Here is a 25,998-nt window from a genome sequence, read left to right as displayed (position 1 = left end):
AAAAAAGGGCCAATCTACGAAACAGCGACCGGCGCTGCGCCGTCGTCCATCCGCTCCTCCTGCGGGCGCGGCCGGACCTGGTCTACGTACTTGGCCGCGGCTGCGCTGTCGCCCTCTTCGAGCAGGTCGTTGAGGACGTTGACTACCGCGTCGACCTCTTCGGTGGGAATCCCGCCGCACCCCGCGGCAATTAGGCGGCGGTAGGTCGTCATGGTGTGCCCCGTTGCCTGGTCGCGCTGGTTATCGAGGTAGGTCTGTTCGAGCTGGTCGCGGCGTGCGCATGCGGCGCGTGTCGCATCGCGCAGGCGCTCGAGCTCGGCGCGCAGGTCGCTCGGCGGCGTGAGCAGGGGCTGGACGTCGGCGTCGTGGACGTGGCCGAGCCCCTCGATGCCGGCCGCGTGCTGTGCGGAGCGGATCCGGCTTTCGGCGTCTGCCCACTGGCGCGCGGCCTCGGCTGCGTCGCGGCGGCGGTACGCGGTGCGCACCTCGTCCTCGAGGCGGTGCACCTTGGCGAGCGTCTCGTCCGTGTCCTGGCCGCTGGCACGGAGCGCGGCCTCCATGCGCCCGCTCTCTGCAATTTCGCTCTGGATCTGTACGAGGAGCGACTGGGCGTGTGCGAGCTTCTTTTCAAGGATCGCGAGCTCGGTGTCGTACGAGTCGGCGAGGTCGTGCAGGAGCGTCGAGACGAGGCCGACGGCGCGTCCGGCGGCGCGCTGGCCGGCTTCTGACGTGTGCGCGCCCTGGTGTCCCGCCGGCTCGGCGCTGGGCAGCGCGGCGCTCGGGCGCGAGGGGCTCGCGCGGAAGCGCTCGTCCTCCACGATATAGTCCTCGGCGTTCTTCCCCTCGCGGTTGCGGATCTTGGGGTCCGCGCCATGCTCGAGCAGGAGCTTGACCAGGCGTTTGGACCGCGCGCGTGCGGCCATCGTGAGCGCCGTCTCTCCCTCGTCGTCCTGGAAGTTGAGGATATCCGCGAGCTGGTCGCCGTACTCGGCGAGGCGGTGGATCATCGTCTCGAGGTAGTACCGGCTAGCCTGCGGCTTGCCGCGGCTCAGCGCAAGGTCCACGACGTGGTGGAAGACGGTGCGGTCGCTGCGGTCGATGTTGAGGATGCTCCGGTGCAGCAGCTCAAAGAGCTCGGGAAACTTGCGCAGGTCGTAGTTGTTGGAAAACATTGCCGCGCGCATCAGCGCCGTCTGCCCATTCGAGTTCACGCGAAAGACGTCGGCACCGGCAGAGAGGAGGAGCTTTACGACGCGGATGCGCCCCATCGCGCATGCCCAGTGCAGCGCGGTGTGCTCGTCTTCGTCGATGCTCATATTCGGGTCAAAGTCCAGCGGGGGACTGACGAGCAGCGGGGGAATCGTGGTCGTCTCGCTGATAAAGTAGTCGAGGATGATCTCGGCGTACCGCGCCTGCGGATCCGCCTCTTCGTACGTCGGCGTGGTCTGCATGTACGGGTCGCGGTAGCCGTACGGCGTCGAGACGCGCGAGCCCGGCGTGTACATCACGCCCCGCGCGTCGGCGTACCGCGGCGCGTAATCCTTTGCGTCCGGCGCGATGGGGCTCGGCGTGCGGCTCGCGGACGACATGTCGCTCGGCGACGGCGAGATGGAGCCTTCGGAGCGGTTGTACTCGTCCGCGCCGATCACCTCGCTGCTGTTTTCCTCGCTCGAGGCGCGCAGGCGCGCGCTGTCCATCACCTCGCTCGGCGTCTTCTTCAGGCGCCCCGACGTGGCGATCGCGTGCTTCGGCGCGGGGGGGGGCGAGCGGTCCGACGGGACGAACGCAATGATCGGCTCGAGCAGCTCGCGAATATGGTAGTGCTCCGCGAGCGCAATCGCGACATCCATCGGGATCCACGTCCCTTGGTACTTGCCGTAGCCACCCTGGACCTTTTCGTGGATGCCTTTCTGCACCTCCTTCTCGAGCACACGCGTGCGCTGCGACTTGTCCAGGCCGACAACCTTGAGGATCTGCGTCGCGTTCAGCCATGCATCGCTCCGACGACGCATCACGGCCACATCCTTAATAATGCACTCGTACACCGGCACACCAGAGTACGTCGCCTTAAAGATCTGCCCAGGCGGCAACGAGGGCATCTTGGCGCGGTGAAGCGGCCCGGCGCGGCGCGACCGCGTTTCACTCGGCACACCTCCATTGCCACGTGCTTCTTTTCACGATGGCGGACGAAGACTACTTTTCGCCGGACGAGTCGGAGACGGGGCGCTCGGCGGTGAGCGCGCCTGCGACGACGGCATTTCGCAAGATGTCGCGTCTGCCGAGTAACGAGGGTCGTGCAGACCTGCGTGCGTCGCGCTCCGTGACGTCGCTGCGCAACCCCTACCTGCAGGACGAGGAGATGGCGCCGGCGGGCGAGGACGACGACGAAGAGGCGGCGCCGGCGCCGGCCAAGTCGGTGCTCTCGCCGACCGCTGCGCCGCACACGCCTGCGTCGGTGCTGCGTGCGCAGGCGCCGGTTGCGTCGACCTCGTCGAAGCGCACGCGCGCGGGGCCGACGCTCGTGCCGAATGCGCCCAAAGTGCCCAAGACCATCTCGGAGAAGAACAACACGCCGCGCCTGATTGTCGTGCTCGAGCAGGCATGCCTCGAGACCTACAAGATCTCGAGCGGCAGCGCGACGCACGCGCGGGGAAACAAGGAGGCGAGCGAAAAGTACGCACTCCTCAACTGTGACGACCACCAAAAGGTGCTGGCAAAGATGGGCCGCGACATTGCCGAGGCGCGCCCGGACATTACGCACCAGTGTCTCTTGACACTCCTCGACTCGCCGCTGAACAAGGCGGGTCTCTTGCAAGTGTACATTCACACCTCCAAAGGCGTGCTGATCGAGGTGAATCCGCAGGTGCGCATTCCCCGCACGTTTAAGCGCTTCAGCGGACTGATGGGTAGGTTGATTATTGGCTGACCAAGTGCAACTGCTTCATCGCCTGAGCATCCGCAGCGTCAAGGGCTCGGAAAAGCTCTTGCGTGTGATCAAAAACCCCGTGACGGACCACTTTCCCCCAAACACCCACAAGATTAGTACGTCGTCTCTATTCTAACGCAGCGCTCTCGTACAATGCGCCGGTGCAGCGCCTCTCGTCGTACCTCGCGACCGTACCGCCCGACCGCTCGCTCGCGGTGTTTGTCGGCGCGATGGCGCACGGAGAAGACAACTTTGCGGACAACGTGGTGGACGAAAAGATCTCCATCTCGGAGTACTCGCTAAGCGCAAGCGTAGCGTGCGGCAAGTTTTGCTGCAGCCTCGAGGATCTGTGGGGCATCGTGTAACATTGCGTATATACAGGGCCATTCCGTAGCTAAGGACGCGGACGCGCAACAAACCGCCGCGGCGGAGGCACATTTTCGCCGCTCCGGGGCGCCATCCGCACCGGGCTCTTGAGCCGCGGCGCGGGGCTCTGCGTCGGCTGCGCAGGCGCCATCGCACGGCGCACACGCGGCGTCGTGCGGCCGGGCGAGTCGGCACGCGCCGCGCGCGTCGAGTCCACGGGGCGCGGGCTCGTCGCGTCGGCGGGCCGCTCGGCCGCGCGGGGCGTGAGCGTGGCTTGCGCCATGCGCTTCGCGTTCTCGGCTGCGATCTCGGTCGCAGACGCTTTCGGGGGGAGAACACCGAGCATCTCTTCGTCCGTCTGCTGCTCCACGAGCCTTTCGACGGTGGTCGCGTCGCGCTCGTCGGACACGACGCGCGACCGCTCGTCCTGGCTGCTTTCGGACGAGGTGCTGCTGCCCAGCAGCCCGACGCGGCGGCGCTTTGGGCTGGGGCTCTTGCGCGGCTGGCCCACGCAGGGTGTCGGCTTCACCGCCGGCGCGGTGTGCGGTGTGTGCGTCGCGTCCTGCGTGCGCTTTGCGCTGGGCGTCTGCGGCACGGCGCCCTGGAGCTCGATGCGCAGGCGGTGCTCGACGCCCCAGCGCATCCACATTCCCGCGCGCTCGTACATGTAGTGCTGCTGCGGCCCGACGACGCAGCCAGGACGCATGATGCGCATGTACCCAATCACCTCGCTTGCCGTGAATTGGTACTTCCAGATGAGGTAGGCGCCGATCAGCACACCGGTGCGCCCGAGGCCCGCTTTGCAGTGCACCGCAACGGCACGGCCGCTCTGGATGATGCGGTCCGCATCCGCGATAAACGCCTGGACGATCTCGTCAGAGGGATTCGACCCGTCGTCAAAGTACATGTCCTTGTGCTCCAGGCCCGCCTGGGTGAACGCCGTGCGGTTGTACAGCGGGTTGTTGAGGCGCACCACGAGCCCGATTTTGTGCTCGACAAAGTAGTCGACCGTGCTGCGCAGCAGCCCAGTCGGCTTGGCGGTGGTATACGGCACGGCACACGGCTGCCCGCCACTCGCGGCGAGCATCGCCATGTACGTCCGGTCTTTGGGGCTGGCAAACGCGAGGAACTGGGGCGTGATCCAGTTCCAGTCGCCGTGCTGGACCTGCTCATAGTGCTCGTATTCTTCCAGATCAAAAGTCGTGAGGTCCAAAAGGTTGTTGTCGAGCGCACGGCGCATGCCGTACAGGATATCCTGCATGGTCAAACTGAAATCGGCGCGGCCGTAGCCAGCATCGCGGAAGGGCATCAGCTCCATCTCGCTGTAGGGGAAAAACGCGTCCGCGGGCGAAATGTGGTCGATGGTCATTGCGTAGAGGGCGCAGAGCAGGGCCGCGTTCGCTTTGTAGTGCGCATCGGTGCTGGTATACAAACAAAGGTGCATCGACGCCATCTCGTCGTCAATGAGCATCTGGTGCACATGCACGCAAAAACGGTAAAACATGGCAATGTTGAGGGGACCCCAATCGTTGGAAAAACTCAGGTACACGAGGTCCTCGTCAATACAGAACCAGTGCACTTTGGAGGGCCGCGCGCCACTCGGCATATCGCTGGGAAATTGCGCATAGGTCAGGCCATTGCTTGCATTGAGCGACTCCGCCGAAGGCAGCGTCTCGTGTGGGAAAACACCGAACCAAAATCGGTTCGAAACAGGAATCAGGCCGTGGGCGAGCTTGGCCGCCGGGCGCGGGGGGGCGGGGGGGAGAAGCTGCTTGGGCAGCTCCTTGTGCGCCACCGCGGGCAGCGAAAAGTCCAGGAGGTCAGAATCATCCGGCGAAAAGTTGACGGTCGTCTCCGTAGCACTCGAAGAAAGCGTCGCGAGCATCTCGTCGACGTCCCAAGGGAGCCGCACCGTTAAAAGACCAACACTCGCCGCGCGAACCAACACATCACGTGAAAAGTAAACTCCACGGCGCCCAACCTAGAATGACGTGGAGTAGCAGGTAGCTGCGTGGAGGCGCTCCGTGCGACACGGTGCGCGGTGCGCAGTGGACGCGATCCGACACGCAGAATAGGGCGTGTTATCCAAATTAGGACGCGTGTCTGAAACTCTGGATTAGAAAATGACCTGTGCTTTGTTTGCCGAGCGCGAGGGCAGGGAATGTGTAGAAAGGAGCGCGGCCGTGCAGGGGATAGACGCGTAGCACGCGTAGCGCCGAGAGAGAATGAAACTCACCGTGCGAGGGACCCGCGGCAAAGTGGCCATCTCGCACACATGCGCCTCGTCAGGGCGCCGCACGGCGCGCCAAACCGCCCACACCCGCTCGCCTCGTTCACCTCCACACGCCACGCGACGCGTCGCGTCATGACGCCTGCCGCCTCCGGCTGGATTCGTGCGCACCCCCGGCCGTCGGACACGGCGAGCGACGTATCGGCCACGCCAGGGGCCAGCACGTCGCGGCGCATGACGCCGGATGCACGCGCCCACGCAACGCCCTCGCTGCCGATGCGCGCGGGCCTCGCCTCGCCATCGGTCGATCGCCGCACACCGACGCCGCGCCGTGCTTCGAGCGGGTCCGGGACAGAGACGCCCGCGTTCACCTGGCAGCAAGGCTGGGAGCACAATCGCGTGCGGTACCGTGAGCTGGCCAACATGTCGTCGCCCTCGGCGAAAGGTACTGCGGGTGCACCGCGCACCGACGATGGTGCGTACGCCCCTGCCCCGCGCATGCACACGCTGCCCCCCAGCAGCGAAAAACCTACAGCCGATATGCAAACGACGCCATTGTCAAAACCTCCCCGCGAAACCTACACGGCGCCACGCAGCCAGAGTGCGCCTGGGGCAAAAAAGACGCCGCCCCTTCCCCGCAGGACCGTGCATACGTCTGTGGACGACAATGGAGACTATTGCGCCCCTCCTATGGACTCTCCGCAGTGTGCCGCACGGCTCTTCCGAAAGCGGGATCCGTTTGCGGACGTCGAGCATGTGTGGCGAAATGCCATCGATACCCCCCCCACAAAGAGAAAGAAAGGTGAGCAGAGTACGCTCGATGCATTTGTGCAGCAAACAGCGCGTCCCGACCCCCCCAGCTCGCCGCTGTGCTCCGCGCAGCCAGACGCGACGCCGCCGTCGAGCGTGCCCGGGGAGTCGAGTGACGACATGCCGTCGCCCGCCGCCCACTGGATCCGCACGCTCGGCTCGTCGCCTAGCCACTGGTACGACTAGCGCTTCTCGCCCCACTGGCGCAGCTTCTCATCGACCTTGGACGGCTTCGGGCAGCTGGCGTACTCCTTGTCGCGCCCGTGGCGTTCGTAGTACGTGTCGCAGCAGTGGTATAGATCGCGGATCAAGTGCTCACACTTCTCCTGCTGGAACTGGTTCCGCTGAATGCACGTTTGGATCGCGCACGCGAGCGGCTTGCATGGATTTTCCTCCTCTGCCATTCGTGGCTCGGCGAGTTTGCCACTTGCAGCACTTTCCGGACGCGGCGATTGCGTAGGTGGAGGCCGTACTTAATTGCAAACGGCCCGCATGGCTCGCGGGCGCGTGCCTTCTTGTCAGCGACGGTGATGACGATGGAAGCGCGTAGCGGCGAGGCCGCCGTGCCCGTGATTATCCTGCGCTCCGAGTCGCCCTTGCCAAAGTTCTGCGTCCCATTCCCGATCCCCCCGCCCTCGTCGGATATCGCGCTGCTGCGCTTGTCAGTGCTGCGCATCCTCAGCGGCCAGAACATGGCCGAAGCGACTCGCCCGTTGACCTACAGCGAGCAGCTGAAGCAGGTAACGATCCAGAGCTGGCGCCTCAAGATGCTTGAACTGATCCAGGTGCAAGGCGGAAGCGCCGCGCCGGTCGATGACGAGATCACGTTCGGCCTCCCCCTCGAAGACGAACACAAGTGCTCCGCGCTCGAGCACGGCGACGAGATCGTCGTGCGCCTCCGCAACGGCTACACGATTCAGGAGCTCTCGCTCCCTCCCCTTCCCGCTAATTATGACTACGCCGCCGCGGTCGGATCGGATGGTACGTGCGCGCCCTAACCCAGCATCGGTCTTTAAGGAGCCGGAAATCAAGATTTCCAAGCCGACCGAGCCTTCGTCGCACTCGTCGTCGGTACAGGCGAACCCCACGGCCAACTTCCACGCACACTCGTACCCCGACTACCGCAACGGGTACCGCGTCGTGGTCGCCAACGGCGTAAACAACGGCGTCGGCTATCGCGGCAGCACCGCGCCGGCCGTCCAGCTCGACGCAGAGCGCGCGATGCAGCAGCACCAGCTCGCATCGCTCATGAGCATGGCGCGTGCGAACAGCACGGCCGGCGCAGAGGCGCGTGCGAAGCTCGCATCGATGGGCATCGTGCCCCCGAAGCCGGCCAAGAGCCAGCCAAAGCGGACACAGGACGTGCGCCGCTCGGCCGTCCTGCCAGAGACCGCGCTGGTCATCGGGCCGGGTCTGCAGGGACCGGCCGGCGAGCGGGGGCAACGGGGCGCGCCTGCCCCGGCGCCGTTTCCCGTCCCGGAAGCGCCCAAGCGCGTCGAGAAGAAGAAACGCTCGCAGATGCCCGAGGTGCCGGTCGCTCCGGCGCCCATCTTTAACAAGCGCACGCAGAAGCCGCCGCCGATCACCACGTCACCGACACTCTCTACGCCTTCGTCCACGTCGCCGCTCGTGCGCTCGCCGTTGGGGGGCGAACTGCGCAACTTTTCGGGAAGCACCACCGAGCGCAAGAAGAAAAAGGCGGGGCGCCGCTCGCAGCTGCAGACGCTGCTGACCGCCGCGAACGGCTCCTCGAGCTCAGCCACCGCCCAGCTCTTTCGCCCGCTGTATGAATCGGGCGCGATCGCCTCGCCGGGCGTCCAGCAGCAGCTCATCACCCACACGGGCGAGCGCCGTACGCCGGCGTCTGCGCCCAAGAATGTGTCGGATGCCGCGCCGCAAGAGGCCAAGGGCCAGTCGCAGTCGACGCGCAGCGTCTCGGCGTCGGACGCGATGCGCCGCCTCTTTACCCAGGGCCTGGCCGATGTCACGGACGAGGGCGAGGCCAAGCCGCAGGGACAGCAGCCGCGGCAGCCGTCGCAGGGCCTGCGCCTCTTTTCGCGCGGCCGCCGCGCGCCGAGCAAGGCCGAGGCGACGCCGGTCCAGGACGAGGCGCCGGTCGCGGACGACGCCGTGCACGCCACGCACCCTGCGCCGCCCGTGCCCGAGTCGTACCCGTCGGTGGTGTCGGTGCACGACGGGAATCGCATGACCGAGGCGCCCGCGCCCCGCTACAGCGCCCCGCGCCCGGTCGGCCCGCCGCGTTTCTCGTACCAGGCGCCACAGCAGCTCGCGCCGACGACGCAGCAGGCGCCCGTTGCCCCGCCGACCACCGTGCCGATGGGCGAGCGCACCGTGCCGATGGGCGAGCGCCCCGTGCCGATGGGCGAGCGCCCCGTGCCGATGGGCGAGCGCCCCGTGCCGATGGGCGAGCGCCCCGTGCGCTCCGCATTCCAGGAGCACGTTGCGCAGCGCACCGAGCTGCCTGCTCCCCCGATGCCGTCGGTGCCGCCGCCTGCCGCGCCGGCGCTCTCGCTCACGTCGAGCGTGTCGCACGACGAGCCCATGCCGCAAAGTACGCGCGATGCGCTGCCTGCGTACTCGCGTGAGGGCGCCGAGCCGTACGCGCACTCCATGTCTCTGCTGCGCCTCGCGCCCCGTGCGACGCTCGGCGGCGAGGTCCAGGAGAAGGCCGTGGCGCCGCCAACCGTCGTCGCGTACGAGGCGGAGGCGTCGCAGGCGCCGCCGGTGGTTGTCGCGTCCGAAGCCGACACGTCGCAGGCGCCGACGACGGTTGTCAAGAGCGAGCTCAAGGAGCCTTCAAGCGCCATGCCTACAAGCGCCGTGCACTTTGCCGCGCCGCCGCGCGCCGAGCCGCCGACGGCCGTCTACTCGCAGCACTCGTCGGCCGCCGTGTCGACGGATGCGCTCGTGCAAGAGTTTGAGGACGCCCTCGAGTCGCAGCCGGACATGCCGGAAGAGCAGCGTGCGTCGCTCGAGGCCAAGATCGAGCGTCTGCAGCTCGAGAAGGACCTGCCTAATGAGCCCAACAGCGACCTCGCTGAGCGCCTGCGCAAGGTCGCCGAGGCGCCGATCGATCTCGGGCGCTCCGAGTCCAAGAGGGAGAGCGGCCTGGCCGAGCGCCTGAAAGGGGTCGCCGAAACCCCGATCGATCTCAAGCCGGAGCACAAGAAGGAGGAGCACCTCGGCGAGAAGGTCAAAGAGGTCGCCGAGACCCCGATCGACCTCGCGCCGGAGCACCACCGCCAGAGCGCGGCGGGCGAGAAGCTCAGAGAAGCCGCCGAGGCCCCTGTGGATCTGCGTGGCGTGCCTACCGAGGCAAGCGCCGCGCGCCGTGCGGGGCCTGTGCCTCACGAGGCAAGCGCCGTGCCCCTTGCGGGCACCGAGGCCGAGAGCGCTGCGCCTGCCGGGGCCGCCGCCGCGTCGCTCTCCTACATTACCCCCCCGGGCGGCCTCGCGCCGGTCGCGCACGATTCGAGCGCCGAGCGTGCGGCGCATGTCGAGCACACCGCGTCGGAGCGCGCCACCGATGACCTGCCGCCGACGCCGGCCGAGCCGACGCTCTCCAAGGCCGACCTGCGCTACCTCGAGGTGCAGAAAGAGCTTGCGGCCGAGCGTGCGCGCCAGGACCGTGCCGAGCGCCAGCGCATCGAGCGCCTGAGCCAGCACGCGCGCCGCGGCGGCGTGGTGCGCCGCAACGAGTCGGCCCCCCCCTCGGCGGAAGAGGTGGCACAGGCCGAGCACGAGCGGTACCTCGCCGAGCAGCGTGTGGCCGAGGAGCAGGCGATCGAGCGTGCGGCCCAAGACGCGGCGCACGCACGCGAGCAGGCGATCCTCGAAGAGCATGCCGCCGAGCTGCGGCGTGCGGCCGAGGCGGCTGCGTACGAAGAGCGTTTCCAGGATGCACAGCGTGCGGCTGAAGAGGACCTCGCCGCGCAACGCTTTGCAGAGCAGCGTGCGCGACTTGCGGCGGAGCAGGCGCGCCTTGCTGCGGAGCAGAAAGCGCTGGATGAGCAATGGGCGCTGCACCAGCGCCAGCTGCATAGTCATTAGCTATGAATGGGTAAACCCTGTCTGATGTCCTGCTGCGCGGTCCGCCGGCCCAAACGGAATCCACTGCCCGTGCTCCTGCCCCCGCATGCCCCAGGTATCGAGGAGGAGGCGCGCGGAGTTGCGTGTGGCACGCACGCCGTCCGACGTTTGGAGCTGCGCGGCCCACGCCGCCTGCTTGAGCTGGTCGAGGAGCATAATCTGGCGGACGTGAGGCGCATAGTCCACGACGAGCGATGCGCGCGGCAGTGCCTCGCTCGTGGGAATGTGCACGAGCTGCAGAAACTGGCCGAGGAGGCGGCAGTGCGCGAGGCGTTCGCCGTCCAATCGCGGATAGGCGCGTGGCAGGTTGTGCTCGGGCGGCGGCGCTTGGGGATCCGGTGTGACCCATGCGCGAGCGTGCTGCAGCCAGTCGGCCGCTGCGAGCGTGCCGAGGACCTGGGCAAAGGGTGCGGCGTACGGCGTGATCGGCGCCTCTGCCGGCTGCGTACACCGCGTCGCAGGCTGCGGCGCGAGGCGCGCACGGGCCCACACTGGCAAGGTATCGTCGCTCGACGCCTCGGCGACGTGCGTGTCGAGCAGGTCGCACGCCGACGCGGCGTCGGCCATGCTCCGTAGGCTATCGAGGAGCTGGAGAGCCGCGGGGCCGCGTACGCGCCGCGCCGGCCGCTCCGCCGCACGCGCCTCGGGGGGCGGCGCAGGGGGGCGTTCGCGCAAGGCGCGCGCGTTGGTATAGAGGCAGATGTACTGCAGTTGCATCAGTGCCGCACGCAGATCGTACGACGGCCGATCGCCCAAGGCCCGCTCCACGGGAAAGAGGTGGCTGCCGGGGTGCAGCGCGCCGCTGCCGCCGATCGACGGCGGGGACGCACATGTGCTGGCGTACAAATTCTGCATCGCGGCCTGCGAGACAATGTAGCCTTCCGCAAGCGCGACGAGCTGCAGGTAGGTCGCGCCGACCTGGAGCGGCGGCGCGGCAAACTGCAGCGTGTTTTGGAGCGGAAGCTCGGCGATCGGCACGAGGCTCGCGTCTGGATTAGCATTGGGACGTACCGTTGCATGTAAGGATGACGGGGCGGTGCGAGTCGCGCACGAGCTCGACGACCGCCGGCCAGAAACCCGCGTCGTCGTCCATCAGCAGGTCGACTTCGTCGAGGAGGATCAGCGACTGCCGCGGCGCATTCTCGGCGGCCTCGCCGGCGACCATGTGGTTGCGCGAGAGCTGCCCGACAGCACTCGCGAGCTCCTTGCCGGACCGCCGCCCGACGCCGGCGTACAGCTCAAACACCGCAAAGCCGAGCTCGGCGGCACACGCGTGCACGGCGGCCGACTTGCCGCTCCCACACGGCCCTTCGAGCAATAGGCAGTTGGTCAGCGGCGGGGGCGGCGTGCGCTGCGTGCCGGGCGCGCGGAACTGGTCGAACCATGCGTCCTCGTCGGAATGGAACTCGGCCTCGTCGTCGTACATACGCGGCCGGCCCCGCTTGCGCTGCGTGACGCGCGTCTGGATCGGGCGCTTGCGTGTATGCGAGGTAAACGACACACGGAGCTCGTGTAGCCAGTCGCGCATGTACGTCGCCGCCTGCTCGTTGCCGAGGACGTGTGCAGCACACGTCGGCCGCCAGCGGTCGATCCACTGTGCCGCGCCGTGCGAGGGCCGTGCGTCAGACAGCGACTGGGGCGCGGCGTGCTGCAGCTGGTCGTAGAGCGCGGCTACCGCGGCAGGGTACGTGCCGTCGTATTGGAGGTCTGTAGCAATGTACGCTAGCGGGCTGCGTGGGGCAGGAATGGTATTCTCGAGCGAGAGCGCCGCTTCGCAGCTCACCGCCTCGTCGGCGCGCCCCGCGCTCGGCGGTGGCGCGTATGCAGAGGTGCGTGGGACATAGGTGCCGCTCAGCGGCGTGCGCTCCTTGCGTGTGCGCCTCGCCCAGCCCGGCGGCAGGGCCAAAGGGGTGCGCCGGGTTCTTGTCTCTGGCGCGACGTGGACCGCGTCGCGGTGCGGCCACGGCGCGGCGATGGACGCCTGCATCGGCACATGCTCGTCACGTACACGCCGCATCTCGCTGTTTCCCGCGCGCTTTGCAAAGAACGGGTGCGCCGCGCCGCCGGTTCCCCGCACGGCGCGCTGGACCGGCGCCGATTCGACGTGCGTCCGGCTGCCGCTCGCGCTCGGCGGCGGCGGCGGCTTCGCTGCGCCTTTCCCCCCGCTCCTCGCCTTCTTCTCCGGCTCCCCGCGCGCTCCCCCCGGCGCAAAGATGGGGAAGAGACGCGCGGCGCGGTCGTGCGCGCCCTCCTTCTCGCCGTGCATGGAAGACGCGTCGCGCGTGTATTTCCCAACCGACACGCATTATTTCCTAATCAACAAAGCTACATGCCCGGCGCGTCGGCGCCGGTCGTCTCTGGCAAGATCGCGTCGCTGTCGCGTGCGAGGCCCCGGGACTGGTCCTGCGAGAGGCCCCGTTGCGCGTGCTGTGCGTCCTGGCCGATCGTCGCGTCCTGGCCGCCCGGGATATCCAGAGGGTTCTGGTACGACTCGGGCTGGAACGAGCGCGAGGCGCCGAGCGACTGGTCGAGCACGCCTGCGCCCTGGTCGAGCTGCTTGAAGCTCGGGTGGACGCTGTCGTCGCCCTGACGCAGGCGGTCCAGGCGCAGGTCCGAGAGGAACGACTCGGAGCGGCCGCCCGCACCCTCGCCCTTTTCGCGGCCAAGCGACTCTTGCGTACCCGGCACCATCCCCCCGTGGATACGTGCGTCCGAGGAGCGCGGGAGGTACTGGGCACCCGAGTGTGGGTAGACGTGCTGCTGCAGGTTCGCGCCGCTCGCGTCGCTGCCGCCGGCGACCTGGCGCAGCTGATTGAGCTCGTGGTGCGCGGCTTCGAGCGCCTCGATGAGGTGCTCGCGCTCGCGGTGCAGCGTCTGGAACTGGAGCACGGCCTTGGTGAGGATGTCGCCCTTGCTCGTCTTGGGGCCGCGGTCGACAGGCACAAAGTCCTTGAGCTCTTCAAAGAGGTCCTTCATCTCCTTCCGGCGCTTGCGCTCGGCGATCTTATGTGTGACACGCAGGCTAGGGCTGCGCGAGTACGGCGTCTCCTTCTTGTCTGAAGCGGAGAGCGAGTCGTACGAGCTGGGGCCACGCTGCGCCTTGGAGTGCAGACCCGACGCGCCGCTCTCTTCGAGCGGCGAAGGGGGCTCGGCCGCCTTCTTGTACGCGTCGTCCTGCGCAAAGTTCGGGGGGAAGATGGCGGCGCGGCCGTCGCCTTCCTGCCCGCCGATCGAGTTGGAGAGGAACGGAAATGCGCGCGTGACATGGTCCGCGTGTTCGCTCGCGCCGTCGCCCTGCAGCGACGCGTTGGCCTCGAGGTTGGGATCGGTCTGGAGCAGGTCCAGGCGGTAGGGCTGCTGCTCCTGGCGCACATGGGCGTAGCCCGGCGGCGCGCCTTCGCTGCGGCGGCCACCGGTCAGGTGGGGGTCCATCTGGGACGTGTTGTCCGCCTCGCCCGCACCCTTCTTGACGCCCGCACCGTGCGCGTACGCGGCGGTGTTGTGGCCGCCTTGAAAGGCGACTTCACTGCCTTCCGGCTTGCCAGTAGCGTTGTGCATGGTGTACGGCGACTGTCTCTGCGCAGAGTCCATCGACCCAAGGGGGACAATAGGGGACGAACTTTCTGAGCCACGCGGCACCACCGACGAGGAAACGTAACCTAAGGCGTCCTCGCTCATTCTGGGCACGCGCGCAATCGTGCAAGCCTCGTGGCAAAACACGCGCTCCCACGCGGGCAGCCACGTTCCCGCCCCGAACGGTCCACGTGTCTCCACGTGCGAAAATGGCACGTGGCATCTACAGTTGCTGTACGTAGGTCGTGGGCACAATGCCGGTGCGCGCGCCGTCGAGGCTCTGGGCGCGCCACCAGTCGTCCGAAATGGCTTCCAAGAGATAGACGTGCTCGCCTTGCTCGACTTGCAGGTCGCCCGGCTCTGTGCCGGAAAATCTAGGTTAGAACAGATACGCACTTGTACAGCGCCACCGCTTCCTCGCCGGGGGGGTCGGCCGACACCGCCGCCGCACGCGCAGGGGCCGGCGGCGCGGCCGCCGCGCCGGGGTACTGCGCGGGGGGAGGCGAGGCCGTGCCGCCGCCGCCGCTATAGTAGTCCTGGGTAGGCGGCGTCGAGGTCGTGGACGTCGTTGCGCCGGTATGCTTTTCCCACTGCTTGTGCAGTGCCTGGTTCGCACTCGCCGCCGATTTGTTCACGATCGAGCCCAAGGCCGCGCCGGCCGAGTTGGTATTCATAAAGCCGATCGACTGCGTTAGCGCCTATACACACCTTGCCGGTCTGCAGACCCGCAGGCTTGTGCACCTCGCGCGGCCCAGGCGTCGCAGGCGGCGGCGCATGCGCCGCAGCCGCGGCCGCCGAGGGGGGGAGCACGCTGCTCGACGTCGAGTTGCCGCGCCGCGGCGGCGGCGGCGGCTGCTTCCGCCCCGCAGGCGCGCCGGCCGCAGACGCCTGAAAGTTGGGCGGCGCGAGGTGAGGACGCTGCGTAAAGTACTCGTCCAGCAGCGCAAAGAACGCCTCGCGCTCGTGCTCAGGCAGGGCGAACATGATGGGACCCGAACAAATCGAGCCTCCACACGAGTGGTGCGGCGAGCGGCAGCTATGGACGGGGTCCGTGCGACGCGGCGGCATGGCGCGCGGCTTCGGTACGTGCTTTGGCCAGCGCCTGGAGCGCCTGGCCAGGCTTGCGCAGCACGGCAAGGACACAGGTCATCATCGTCAGGGTGACCACGGCGCCAGCCTGGTGCAGCGACGCAAGGGGGAGCGGCACCATATAGATCAGCGTCGAGATGCCGAGCAGCGCTTGCACAATGCTCATGTGCACGGCGCCGGTCGCAAAGCGCGGGGCGGCGCGGGGGAGCAGCGCCTTCATGCGCTTCGAGTACGGCAGGAAGAAGAGCATCGACGCGACGGTCGTCAGGCCCAGGTAGCGGTGGATCGCCTGCACCGTCACGGGGTTCTGCGTGACGTTGCCGAGGACCAGGCGCGAGGACGAGGGCTGCACCGGCGTCGTCGTCACGTCGGGAGAGGGCACGGGGGCGTTGGTGCGCACCGCGTAGCGCACATCCAGCAGCTCATCGGCAGGCGGCAGCAGACGGCCATCACCCATCATCGGGAACTCGCTGTAGACGAGCCCGGCGTCGAGACCGGCAACAAACGCGCCGTACATGGCCGTGGTAAAGACGAGCGCAAGGAGGCCCACTGCAACGTTCTTGTAGCGGCGCACGACGGGGCTCTGCAGCTGCGTCACGAGCTTCGACAGCGCGCTCTGCACGTCCGCACCAGCCGTCGCGCTGCGCGCCAGACCATTGTCACGCAGGATCGTCACGGCGGTATAGACCATGCCCATGTACACCGCAAACGCCGTGCCGAGGTGCGCCGCGAGGCGGAAGTGGCTCACGCGCGGCGTCCATTCAGGGCGCGGCTCGGCCGTCGCAGGCTCGTTCTCGTAGGGGTTCTTGAGCCCACTTGCGACCATCACCCAGCCGAGCAGGCCCTGAAAACCGATACCAGCCGTGATCGCAAGGAGCTTCCAGCGCACATCCCGCGTCGCAATGTTGGGACGCAGGCAAAAGTATAGCGCGGGCACCGCGAAAAAGACGCCAATCACGCGGCCGAGGATACGGTGCGACCACTCCCACATAAAGATCGACTTAAAGTCCTCGAGCGTCATGTCTTGGTTGATCCTGCGTGAGTCGAGCGACATACATAGTAAACTCGGGCGACTGCTTGTACTTGTCCCACTCGGCATTCCACTCGTCGTCCGTCCACGGGAGGCGCATGCCTTTCAAACCGGGGTTCCACTCGGTAATTGAGAGGCCCGATTCGGTCAGGCGCGTAATGCCACCGACAATAATGATCAGGAAAACAAGCGCAGCAGAGGCAAGCAGGTGGTAGGCGACGATCGGACGAGAGGCAAGCAGTGGCGTAGCAGTGCTCGTGGCATACGCGCGCAGCATGTTGACCTGCGGCGTGCGCGCAGCGGGGCGCAGCGGCTGCGCCACCGTCTTGGGCAGCATGCTGCTCGCACGGACGTTCCAAGACGAGCGCGCGGTGACGGAGAGCGCGCGGTGCGAAGGAGTCGACAGCATCTTATGCGTGCATGGCGTAGCCCGAAGCAGCGCGCACGAGGCACGCAGCAGCGGCCGTGCGCTCCGTGCGAGGCTCATGGTGCAGAGGAAGCTTCGGAGAGTCACGTGGGTTGCGTCGAATCCGAGGCGCCGTATTTGTCCGGCGGCGTAGGATCCGCCGAGGCTCGGTGGCCGTGGAGCGTCTACCTGGGCGAATGGAGGGAGAAATCGGAGAGCGCGTAGGCACGCATACGCTAGGAGCGGGGGGCTTTGGTATGTCGGTGCGCGTGGTATGGTGATGCATAGGCAACACCAACCAGCGCCTCCCCTTTACCCCCCCCGATCCTAGCGACGCGAACTACGTCTCCGATTTTTCATCATGCGCGCCTACATCGTCGCCGCTACCTCCCACGAACCTACCTGCGTCGCGATCATGCTCCAGGGAGAGCGTCACGCGGCGGAGCAGTACCTCCACCTGCCTGATCAATTAAGGCAGCCTCCTCGCACCAATCAAAACTCGCACGTGCATAGACTCGGCCCGAGACTCGCTCTTTGTGCCACGTGCTAGATCTCGCCTGGCGCACGGAAGCGGCGGGTGCAGCCTGTGCCCGAGCAGCGGAGCCGGTTCCCATCGTGCCGCGGTGTGACTTTGCACGATGAAGTTCGGCAGGACGATTAAAACGTCCCTGTATCCCGAATGGTCTTCGCAGTATCTGCAGTACTCTGATCTGAAGAAGCAGATCAAGAAGCGGATCGCCGACAACAACGGCACTTGGTCCGACAAGGATGAGGACGAGTTTGTCGAGGAGCTGCGCCAAGAGCTCGACAAAGTCTACTCGTTCCAAAAGAGCAAGGTACGTCTCTCTACTAACGCAGGTTTCTGAGCTCACGGGCCGCATCGAGCAGGTGAACTCGGAGGTGAACCTGCTGCTGTCGTCGCGCAACTCGGAGGCCTCGCTCGCCTCGCACGGTGAGCAGAGTGAGCAGGGCGAGCAGTCGGCGCGCCCTCACCATCACCACCACCACCACCACCACCACCATGACCAGCAGGGCCCCCACCGCGACGCGATGTACGAGGCGCGCGACAACGCCGGTTCGGACGACGAGTTCGACAGCGACAACGACGAATCGGACGCGCAGGAGGATCACTTCCTCGACCTCGAGGAGCAGCTTGCCAGCATCATTGCCGACGTGCACGACCTTGCGCTCTTCACCAAGCTCAACTACACCGGTTTCCTAAAGATTGTCAAGAAGCATGACAAGCAGACTGGCCGTCTGCTGCGCAAGGAGTTTGTGCAGCACTACCTGAGCACGCGTCCCTTTTACAAGGAGAACTACGATGCGCTGATCGTGAAGCTGTCCAAGATGTTTGACGTTGTGCACACGCGCGGCAACCCCGTGCAGGGTGACTCGAGTGCCGGTGGCTCCCAGAGTGCGTTTGTGCGTCAAACGACCAAGTACTGGGTGCACCCCGACAACATTGTGCCGCTGAAGCTCTTCATCCTGAAGCACCTCCCCGTCCTTGTGTTCAACTCGGAGAAGGAGTACCAGACCGAGGACAGCGCGATCACCTCGATCTACTACGACAACGAGGACCTCGAGCTGTACCTGGGTCGTCTGGAGAAGACGGAGGGTGCCGAAGCCATCCGTCTGCGTTGGTACGGTGGTATGGACAACAAGACCATCTTTGTCGAGCGCAAGACCCACCGTGAGGACTGGACTGGTGAGAAGAGTGTCAAGGCGCGTTTCCCCATCAAGGAGGACAAGGTGAACGCGTTCATGCGCGGTGACTTCCGCATGAACGACACCTTTGAGGAGATGCGCAAGAAGGGTAAGAAGTCGGACAAGGAGATCGACTCGATGCTCCAGCTTGCGAGTGAGGTGCAGTACAGCATCCTCTCGCGCAAGCTGCAGCCGGTGATGCGCTCTTTCTACAACCGCACGGCCTTCCAGCTGCCCGGCGATGCGCGTGTGCGTATCTCGCTCGACACCGAGCTCACGCTCGTGCGCGAGGACAACTGGGACGGTGTGCAGCGTGCCGGCGACAACTGGCGCCGCATGGACATTGGCATCGACTATCCCTTTGAGCAGCTGCCTGCTGCGGATGTTGAGCGCTTCCCCTACGGTGTGCTCGAGGTGAAGCTGCAGACGCAGATGGGCCAGGAGCCGCCCAAGTGGGTGCGTGAGCTGGTGAACAGCCACCTGGTCGAGGCCGTGCCCAAGTTCTCCAAGTTTATCCACGGCTGTGCGACGCTGCTGTCGAACCGCGTGGACCTCGTGCCCTTCTGGCTCCCCCAGATGGACACTGATATCCGCAAGCCCGTGTCGATGGACCTTGCGCTGGACCGCCCCCAGCACTCGTCCAAGAGCTCCGAGACGAGCGGTCACAAGATGCCGCACTACGAGCCCGTGTCCGAGGACGAGTTTGAGGACAACGAGGACGAGGAGAACGTGAGGCACATTGCCGATGCCAAGCAGGAGGCCGAGAACGTGGGTCTCTCTGCGCTCGACCCCCGCATCAAGGAGATCCGCGAGCAGCGTGAAAAGTACCTCGTCGAGCACCGCAAGGAGTCGGAAGGCGCGCAGAGCGAGGCGTCCAAGGCGCCGACCAAGGCCCCCCCGCGCCCCTCGCAGAGCCAGATACGTGTCCAGGCCACGCGCCAGGACATTCTGTCGCCGGCCAACGTCTTTGATAAGAACTACTTGAACCGCCTCGGCCTGAATAATATCACCAAGCTCTGGCACCACAGCAAGCCTTCGGCTGCCCAGGACGAGGCGCCGGATGCCGAGAACGAGGCCGACGAGCGCGCCATTGCCGCGCTCCAGGGCCGCGACGAGGAGGAGCCGCGCGGCTCGGCCAGCGGTCCCCCCGCCGGCGTCGAGTACGTCACCTCCTTCCACGCCGAGCCCGGCAAGCGCGTCTCGGTCCCGATCCGCGTCGAGCCCAAGGTGTACTTTGCGAACGAGCGCACCTTCCTCAAGTGGCTCGAGTTCAGTGTGCTCATGGCCTCGATCGCGACTGGTCTGCTGAACTTCCAAAAGGCCGGCGACCTCGCGGGCCTGGTCACCTCGACCATCTTTACGGTCGTCGCGCTCTTTTCGGTGGCCTACTCGGGTGTCCTCTACATGTGGCGTGCGCTCAAGATCCGCGAGCGCAGCTCGTCGAACGTCTACTTTGACTCGTACGGACCCACGTTCCTCTGCTTCGCGATCCTCTCCGCGACGCTCGTCAACTTTGTCATGCGCTACTTTGAGTCGAGCGAGGAGCGCGTTTTGCGTGGCCTGCTGAACTAAGCGTCCGTAGCCTGATTGTCACGTGGAAATTTTTTTTGGTCCGAGCTTTGATCATGAGCGAAGCGGCTGCGCCTGCGCTGAGCGCTGCCGAGGCCAAGGATGCCGCGCTGAAGCAGGTCGAGTTTTACTTTGCGGACGCGAACCTGCCGTTTGACAAGTTTCTCTTTACGCTTTCGCGCAAGGACCCCGAGGGCTGGGTGCCGATCGAGACCGTCGCCTCGTTCAAGCGCATGAAGCCGGTGCGCGAGGCGATCGGCGTCGAGGGCATTGCCGAGGCGCTGCGCGGCTCGGAGGACCTGCTGGAGGTCGACGAGGCGGGCCAGAAGGTGCGCCGCCGCAAGGAGCTCGTGCAGGTCACCGACGCGCACGCCCGCAGCATCTACGCCAAGGGCTTCCCCGACGAGTACGAGGGCCTACAGGAGGACCTCGAGGCGTACTTTGCGCAGTTTGGCAAGATCAACGGCGTGCGCATGCGCCGCGAGAGTGAGCGCCCGCGCAAGTTTAAGAACAGCGTGTTTGTCGAGTTTGCCGAGCCGGCCGAGCTCGACGCGTTCCTGCTCAAGGCGCGCGCCGAGGAGCCTATTGAGGACGGTGGCCGTGCTATCCGCTACAAGGACACGCCGCTCGACGTGATGAGCAAGCCTGCGTACGTCGCGATGAAGATGCAGGAAAAGGGCATCGACCCCAACGACAAGAGCAACAAGGGCCCCCGCAAGTTTAACGCGTTCCGCGAGATGGAGAAGGAGCGCCACTCGGGCGGCGAACAGTCGGGCGGCAGCCGCGCCGACCCCCTCGAGTTCGAGTACAACGGCAAGATGCTCACGACCACCCCAGAGGGCTCGATCAACGCGGACGAGGTCACTTTTCCGGCAGACAGCGTGCTGCGCTTTACCAACGCCGCGTCGGGTGGCAGCTGGAAGGACCTCAAGGATACGCTCTCGACTCTGCACCCCACCTCGTTTGTCGAGTTCCCCGAGGGCGCCGTCGAGGGTGTCGTGGGCTTCCGCGAGCCGATTTCCGATGAAAAGCTCGCCGAGATCAAGGGCAAGGGCATCACCGTCGGCGGCCAGCCGGTGACGTGGGAGCGCGTCGAGGAGGCGCAGGCCAAGGACTTTTACGTGGACCGCGCCAAGTTCCGCGCGTCGTTCCTGCTCGACCGCCGCGAGGCCGACCGCAGCTCGCAGCGCGGCGGCCGCGGCCGCGGCCGTGGCCGTGGGCGCGGCGGCCGCGGCGGCGGCCGTGGCGGCCGTGGCGGCAGCGACAAGCGCAAGCGCGACGGTCCCCCCGAAATCGGCGCCAAGCGCGCTCGTAATGAATAGTTTGTCTACATACTCACTGTCGGAAGATTGGCCATCATGCGCTGGCGCCGCGCGCGCGCGTCGTCGTCCTTCTTGCTCTCGGTCTTGTTCTCCTTCTTGTCGTGCTCGCGCTTGGACGTCTTTTGCACGGTATTCGGCGCCTCGCGCAGTGCGTACGCTTTGGCGATGTGCCCGAGGTGCAGCTGGTTCACGTTAAAGATCGCCTTTTCGCTCGCGGGGTGTGTCGCGTACGCGCGGATGTGTGCGAGGAAGGCGGTGCGTGCGAGCGTCGCGTGCTCCGGCGCAGCGAGCACCCACCGCTCGAGCGCCATCTGGACGTCGGTCGCACGCGACTCGTACTCGCGCTGCGCACCGCCAAAGCCTTCGTAGAGCACCGTGTCGAGGCCCACGAGCGAAATGCGCGCGGGCTGCGGCTTGGCGTGCGCCGCGGGGTAGACGACCATGCGCTCCGTGAGCGTCGTGAGCCACGGCTTTTCGTGCGGCATGAGCATCAGCCAGCTCGAGCCTGCGCGGCCGACACGCGCAGTACGACCGACACGGTGCACGTACTCTTCGACGCCGCCTTCCGTAGGCACGTCCATCTGGATGACGCAGCGCACGTCGGGCAAATCGAGACCACGCGAGGCGACCGACGTACAGAGAAGCACACCGCCGCGGCGCGTCTCGGTCGAGTCCGTGCCGTCGGTGAGCGTGCGAAACGCGCGCAGCGAGGCGATACGCTCCTTTTGCGTCATGGAACCGTGCAGGCGGTAAATAGGCGTGTTGGGCAGCAGGTCCGAGTACTGCGCGAGCGGCATCTCCTTGCCTTCGGCCGGCTGCTCGATCTGACCCATCTTGGCGCCGCCAAGCGACTGCCAGTGAAAGTCGACCCCGTCAGTGCTCGACATAAAGACAATAACACGCGCCGGCCCCTTTTCGGCGAGCTCCGAGGTGCGGGGAATGCTATGCCGCAGCAGCGCGACGAGGGACACGAGGCGCAGCTTGGGCGGGACAATGACGCAGTGCTGCTGCAGCTGCGACGGCGCCGCAAACGTCGGCGTGTCGTCGGCACGCGCCTCGGTCTCGGTCGGCGCGCCGGCGCGGATGAGGATCGGCTCGTGGAGCGCCGTGCCGGCAAACGCCTGGACGCGCTCGTCGAGCGTCGCGGAACAGAGCACGAGGCGCATGCGCCACGCCCACCACGCGATGCCGAGCGAGTCGGTGACCTGTGCCTCGTCCTCGGCGCCGGTCTGCGCGCCTTGGTCGACCAGCGCGTCCTTTGCGGCACGCACCGCGAGGCGGCGGCGGCCTTCGAGCGCTTTGATGATCCCGTCGAGCTGCTCCTCAAAGCCCATCTCGAGCAGGCGATCGGCCTCGTCGAGCACGAGCCAGCGGCACTTGCCCACGTCGAGGCTCGACGTGTTCTGCAGGTGGTCGAGCAAACGGCCGGGCGTCGCGACGAGGATCGGGCACCCCTTGCGGAGGCGCTGCTTTTCGTGGTTCTTGGTGCTGCCGCCGGTCAAGAGGCCGGGCACGATCCAGCGCGAGTACCGCGGCGTGTCCTCATCGTCAGACGCAAGCGAGAGCGCAAGCACCTTTTCCAGGACGGTATAGATTTGGCGCGCCAGTTCGCGAGTCGGCGCGAGGATGATGGCGAGCGTTCCGACGCTCCGGTCGATAAAGCTCTCTTGGGACAGGGGGAGGATCGACTGCACAATCGGCAAGAGGTACGTGAGTGTCTTGCCGGAACCGGTCTGGGCCTGGAGGAGGATATCGCGCATCGCCGCTTCCATCGGCGGCGAGGACAGCATGGGGGGGATGGCCAGACGCTGGATCTCGGTCGGCTTCCCTTCGAGGCCCATGCGTGTCGACAGGTGGCGCGCAAGCAGGCGCGACAGGCCGAGGCCCTCAAACGTGCCGTCCATCGACGGGGCATTCGACGGCGCGAGCGCCGACGCCTGGGGCACGGCGGCGGGCTGGTCGGCATTCGCCTCGTCGCGCGCAAAGAGCGACGAAATATACCCAGTGCCCCTGGTCGGTGGCCCGCCGGTGAGGCGCCGCGCGGCCGCGACGGCGCGGCGCGCCTCGTCGTCGCCCGCCGGGCGTTTCGGTGCCGGGGCGTCACCCGCCGGGCGCGCGCGCTTCGGCGCGCCGCTTTCTGGTTCCTCTGTACGCGCCCTCTTTTGCGGCGTGCGCTGCGCCTGCGGCCGCCGCCGCTCCTTCTTCGGCGCGCGCACCGGCGCCGAGGTATCAAAATTCAGGAGCAGATCGTCGTCCATGCCAAATTTTTCTCCCTCCACATCTTTTTTTATTTTTCGGGCGCTGCGCTTGCAACGATGGCAAAGGCGGAGCTTCCGGCGCGCCCGACGGCCATTGTGCGTGAGAATGGCCTGCGGCACCGCTCCAAAGCGCGTGGTCTGCTGAACACGTCGAATCTGCCTGCGCTGCAGAACCTGCTGAAGCGCGAGCCCTCGGCGTATACCGAAGAGTTCCTCGCACAGTGGAACCACTACGAGAGTCTGCGCCGCATCTACGCCTCTGGCATCGGCCAGCAGGTCGAAGGCGCGAACGATGCAGGTGTGCGCACGCTGCGCATGTCTAAGGACCAGCAGGAGCAGTTTGAGCAGCTGCTGACCTTTGTCACGCAGCTCGCGCCATCCTACCCCAAGATCACCGAGCCGCTGCCCGAGCACCTTTCCGAGCTGCTCCTCGCGCACCATGCGAACCTGAGCCCCGATATCCGCCGCGCATGTTTCCGCGCGCTGACAATGCTGCGCAACCGCGAGATGATTACGAGCGAAGTGTACGTCGCCCCCACTCACCCAGCCTGCTCCGCATCCTCTTTCCTCTGCTGAGTTTGAGCAACTCGTCGGAGCTGCGCAAGTCGATTCTTCATACCATTGTCCAGGACCTGAAGCAGGCGAATCGCGCGTCGAGCAACGTGCGTCTCAACCGCATGGTCCAGGGGCTGCTCTTTGGCATGGTCGAGCGGGGCATGGACGAGGACGGGCCGGTGGTCCTGCGCAAGGCCGACACGGAGCTTGCAGGGCGTACCGAGGCGCTGTGGGCCGTGCGTGTCGCGGCAGAAATGTGGCGCCGCCGCATCTGGACCGACGACCGGACCGTGTCGCTGCTGGCGATGGCCTGCACGCACCCCCACCCCAAGGTGCAGGCGTCGGCGGTGCGCTTCTTCCTCGGCGATCTGCACGCCGCCGAGAGCGCCGCGGCGGATAGCAGCGACGAGAGCGAGCAAGAGGCTGAAGAGCCGGACGTGCGCCGCATGCAGCACCAGCGCAAGGTCGGCCGCAAGTCGAAAGCGGGCGAGCGCCGCCTGAAGCTTGCGCAGGCCCAGGCGCGCCGCCGCCGGAAGGAAAAGTCGGAGAAGGCGCTCGAGAAGCAGGACCAGGAGACGAGCAACATGGCCGCCGTGCACCTCCTGCACGATCCGCAGACATTTGCCGAGCGTCTCTATGAGAATCTGAGCAAGGGCGACAAGCGCCACTCGCTCGAGATGAAGGTGCGCATCATCCAGCTCCTGAGCCGCGTCATCGGCACGCACCGCCTCGTGGTGCTGTCGTTCTACTCGTACCTCGCCAAGTACCTGATGCCCCACCAGCTGCACATTACGCTCATCCTCGTGTCGCTCGCGCAGTCCGTGCACGACCAGACGCCGACGGACGTGCTGACGCCGGCGATCCGCAAGATTGCCTATGCGTTTGTGCACCCTGGTGTCGGCGCCGAGGTCGTCGCGGCGGGTATCAATACGATCCGCGAAGTGTGCCGCCGCCAGCCGTGGTGCATGGAAGAGGACCTGCTCCAGGATTTGGTCGACTACCGCAAGTCGAAGGACAAGGGCGTGAGCGCCGCCTCGCGCGGTCTCATGCAGCTCTACCGCGAGGTGAACCCGGGGATGCTGCGCCGTGCGGACCGCGGCAAGTCGGGTGCGATTGCGATGGCCGAAGGCAAAGGGCCGCAGCAGTTTGGCACCGACCGCCGCGAGGTGCGTGGCATCCAGGGCCTCGACCTCCTCGAGCAGCACCTCGAGGAGAAGAAGCAGGCCGGCGAGGAAGACAACGAGGACTGGGACGGCTGGGAGCTCGAGAGCGCGTCCGACTCGGACTCGGACTCGTCCGGCGGCTGGATCAAGGTCAGCTCCGACGAGGAGGAGGACGGGCACTTTGAGGTGGACCGCAGCGACCTCGACCTCAGCGACGACGACAAGGATGAAACGAAGGACGACCAAGAGAAGGATACGCGGCCGATCCACGAGCGCGTGCGCGAGGCGCGCCTGCGCCGGCGTGCGGAGCGCAAGGAAAAGGCCGAGCGCGGCGACGAGAGTAGCGACGAGGAGGAGGACGAGGCGCCCGCGCCGGAGCCTGCCGAAGAAAAGATCTCGGAGCTCGCCACGACCAAGATCCTTACGCCCGCCGACTTTGCCAAGCTCAACGAGCTGCGTCTGCAGCGTGCCGAAGAGGCCGCCAAGGCCACCGGCGCCGCCGGCGCCGCCGCGCGCCGCGAGCTCGCCGCCCTGCAGCTGACCAAGAAGCGCGCATCGAACATGGGCGGCAACGAGGTGGTGGACGAGAGCGATATCCTGGGGCCGCGCAAGAAGGCCAAGGCGGACTACGAGGAGCGTATGAAGAGCATCCAGAGCGGCCGCGAGGACCGCGACAAGTTTGGGAGCCGCAAGGGCAAGAAGAACAAGGAAGAGTACAGCTCCACCACAAACCGCCAGAAAGCCCGCGGAAAGAACTTCCAGATGGTGGCCAAGAGCTGGAGCGTGCGCAGCAAGAAGAACGCGTCGCTGCGCGAAAAGAGCAAGCGCCTGCGCAAGCACATTACCAACGCCAAGAAGCGCATCAAGTAGTCGTGTAGATACGTGCG

General features: G+C 66.4%; 13 protein-coding genes across 13 annotated transcripts; 6 read left to right on the top strand and 7 right to left on the bottom strand.

The window, feature by feature from the left end:
• Window positions 1-14: 14 nt before the first annotated feature.
• On the bottom strand, window positions 15-2,099 carry MBP1 (Transcription factor mbp1 (MBF subunit p120); the record flags this gene model as incomplete). The annotated part of the gene is made up of 1 exon (XM_060267223.1): window positions 15-2,099. The coding sequence occupies one exon, from the start codon at window positions 2,097-2,099 to the stop codon at window positions 15-17; it is 2,085 nt and encodes a 694-aa protein (XP_060123206.1).
• Window positions 2,100-2,179: 80 nt separating this feature from the next.
• NEP1 (rRNA small subunit pseudouridine methyltransferase Nep1) lies at window positions 2,180-3,291 on the top strand (the record flags this gene model as incomplete). Its single annotated transcript, XM_060267222.1, has 3 exons — window positions 2,180-2,906; window positions 2,932-3,042; window positions 3,068-3,291. 3 exons carry the CDS (start codon window positions 2,180-2,182, stop codon window positions 3,289-3,291), a joined length of 1,062 nt encoding a protein of 353 aa, XP_060123205.1.
• Window positions 3,292-3,320: 29 nt separating this feature from the next.
• MJAP1_003293 (uncharacterized protein) lies at window positions 3,321-5,177 on the bottom strand (the record flags this gene model as incomplete). Its single annotated transcript, XM_060267221.1, has 1 exon — window positions 3,321-5,177. One exon carries the CDS (start codon window positions 5,175-5,177, stop codon window positions 3,321-3,323), a length of 1,857 nt encoding a protein of 618 aa, XP_060123204.1.
• Window positions 5,178-5,657: 480 nt separating this feature from the next.
• Window positions 5,658-6,518, top strand: MJAP1_003292 (uncharacterized protein; the record flags this gene model as incomplete). Its single annotated transcript, XM_060267220.1, has 1 exon — window positions 5,658-6,518. One exon carries the CDS (start codon window positions 5,658-5,660, stop codon window positions 6,516-6,518), a length of 861 nt encoding a protein of 286 aa, XP_060123203.1.
• A 350-nt stretch (window positions 6,519-6,868) lies between these two features.
• On the top strand, window positions 6,869-10,403 carry MJAP1_003291 (uncharacterized protein; the record flags this gene model as incomplete). Its single annotated transcript, XM_060267219.1, has 2 exons — window positions 6,869-7,313; window positions 7,336-10,403. 2 exons carry the CDS (start codon window positions 6,869-6,871, stop codon window positions 10,401-10,403), a joined length of 3,513 nt encoding a protein of 1,170 aa, XP_060123202.1.
• MJAP1_003290 (uncharacterized protein) lies at window positions 10,404-12,708 on the bottom strand (the record flags this gene model as incomplete). Its single annotated transcript, XM_060267218.1, has 2 exons — window positions 10,404-11,431; window positions 11,454-12,708. 2 exons carry the CDS (start codon window positions 12,706-12,708, stop codon window positions 10,404-10,406), a joined length of 2,283 nt encoding a protein of 760 aa, XP_060123201.1.
• A 59-nt stretch (window positions 12,709-12,767) lies between these two features.
• Window positions 12,768-14,000, bottom strand: MJAP1_003289 (uncharacterized protein; the record flags this gene model as incomplete). The annotated part of the gene is made up of 1 exon (XM_060267217.1): window positions 12,768-14,000. One exon carries the CDS (start codon window positions 13,998-14,000, stop codon window positions 12,768-12,770), a length of 1,233 nt encoding a protein of 410 aa, XP_060123200.1.
• Window positions 14,001-14,238: 238 nt separating this feature from the next.
• MJAP1_003288 (uncharacterized protein) lies at window positions 14,239-14,999 on the bottom strand (the record flags this gene model as incomplete). Its single annotated transcript, XM_060267216.1, has 3 exons — window positions 14,239-14,389; window positions 14,412-14,701; window positions 14,724-14,999. 3 exons carry the CDS (start codon window positions 14,997-14,999, stop codon window positions 14,239-14,241), a joined length of 717 nt encoding a protein of 238 aa, XP_060123199.1.
• Window positions 15,000-15,051: 52 nt separating this feature from the next.
• On the bottom strand, window positions 15,052-16,471 carry COX15 (Cytochrome c oxidase assembly protein cox15; the record flags this gene model as incomplete). Its single annotated transcript, XM_060267215.1, has 2 exons — window positions 15,052-16,138; window positions 16,161-16,471. The coding sequence occupies 2 exons, from the start codon at window positions 16,469-16,471 to the stop codon at window positions 15,052-15,054; spliced, it is 1,398 nt and encodes a 465-aa protein (XP_060123198.1).
• A 707-nt stretch (window positions 16,472-17,178) lies between these two features.
• Window positions 17,179-19,816, top strand: VTC4 (vacuolar transporter chaperone; the record flags this gene model as incomplete). Its single annotated transcript, XM_060267214.1, has 2 exons — window positions 17,179-17,376; window positions 17,399-19,816. The coding sequence occupies 2 exons, from the start codon at window positions 17,179-17,181 to the stop codon at window positions 19,814-19,816; spliced, it is 2,616 nt and encodes an 871-aa protein (XP_060123197.1).
• Window positions 19,817-19,869: 53 nt separating this feature from the next.
• Window positions 19,870-21,135, top strand: MJAP1_003285 (uncharacterized protein; the record flags this gene model as incomplete). Its single annotated transcript, XM_060267213.1, has 1 exon — window positions 19,870-21,135. One exon carries the CDS (start codon window positions 19,870-19,872, stop codon window positions 21,133-21,135), a length of 1,266 nt encoding a protein of 421 aa, XP_060123196.1.
• A 5-nt stretch (window positions 21,136-21,140) lies between these two features.
• On the bottom strand, window positions 21,141-23,393 carry DBP7 (RNA helicase; the record flags this gene model as incomplete). Its single annotated transcript, XM_060267212.1, has 1 exon — window positions 21,141-23,393. The coding sequence occupies one exon, from the start codon at window positions 23,391-23,393 to the stop codon at window positions 21,141-21,143; it is 2,253 nt and encodes a 750-aa protein (XP_060123195.1).
• Window positions 23,394-23,450: 57 nt separating this feature from the next.
• Window positions 23,451-25,981, top strand: SDA1 (Severe Depolymerization of Actin; the record flags this gene model as incomplete). Its single annotated transcript, XM_060267211.1, has 2 exons — window positions 23,451-23,917; window positions 23,941-25,981. 2 exons carry the CDS (start codon window positions 23,451-23,453, stop codon window positions 25,979-25,981), a joined length of 2,508 nt encoding a protein of 835 aa, XP_060123194.1.
• Window positions 25,982-25,998: the final 17 nt, after the last annotated feature.

This window comes from Malassezia japonica, chromosome 6 (genome assembly GCF_029542785.1).
Source record: "Malassezia japonica chromosome 6, complete sequence".
In the NCBI taxonomy this organism is placed as follows: domain Eukaryota; kingdom Fungi; phylum Basidiomycota; class Malasseziomycetes; order Malasseziales; family Malasseziaceae; genus Malassezia; species Malassezia japonica.
The sequence above is the reverse complement of the archived record's forward strand: the minus strand, read 5'-3'. Positions and strand labels throughout refer to the sequence as shown.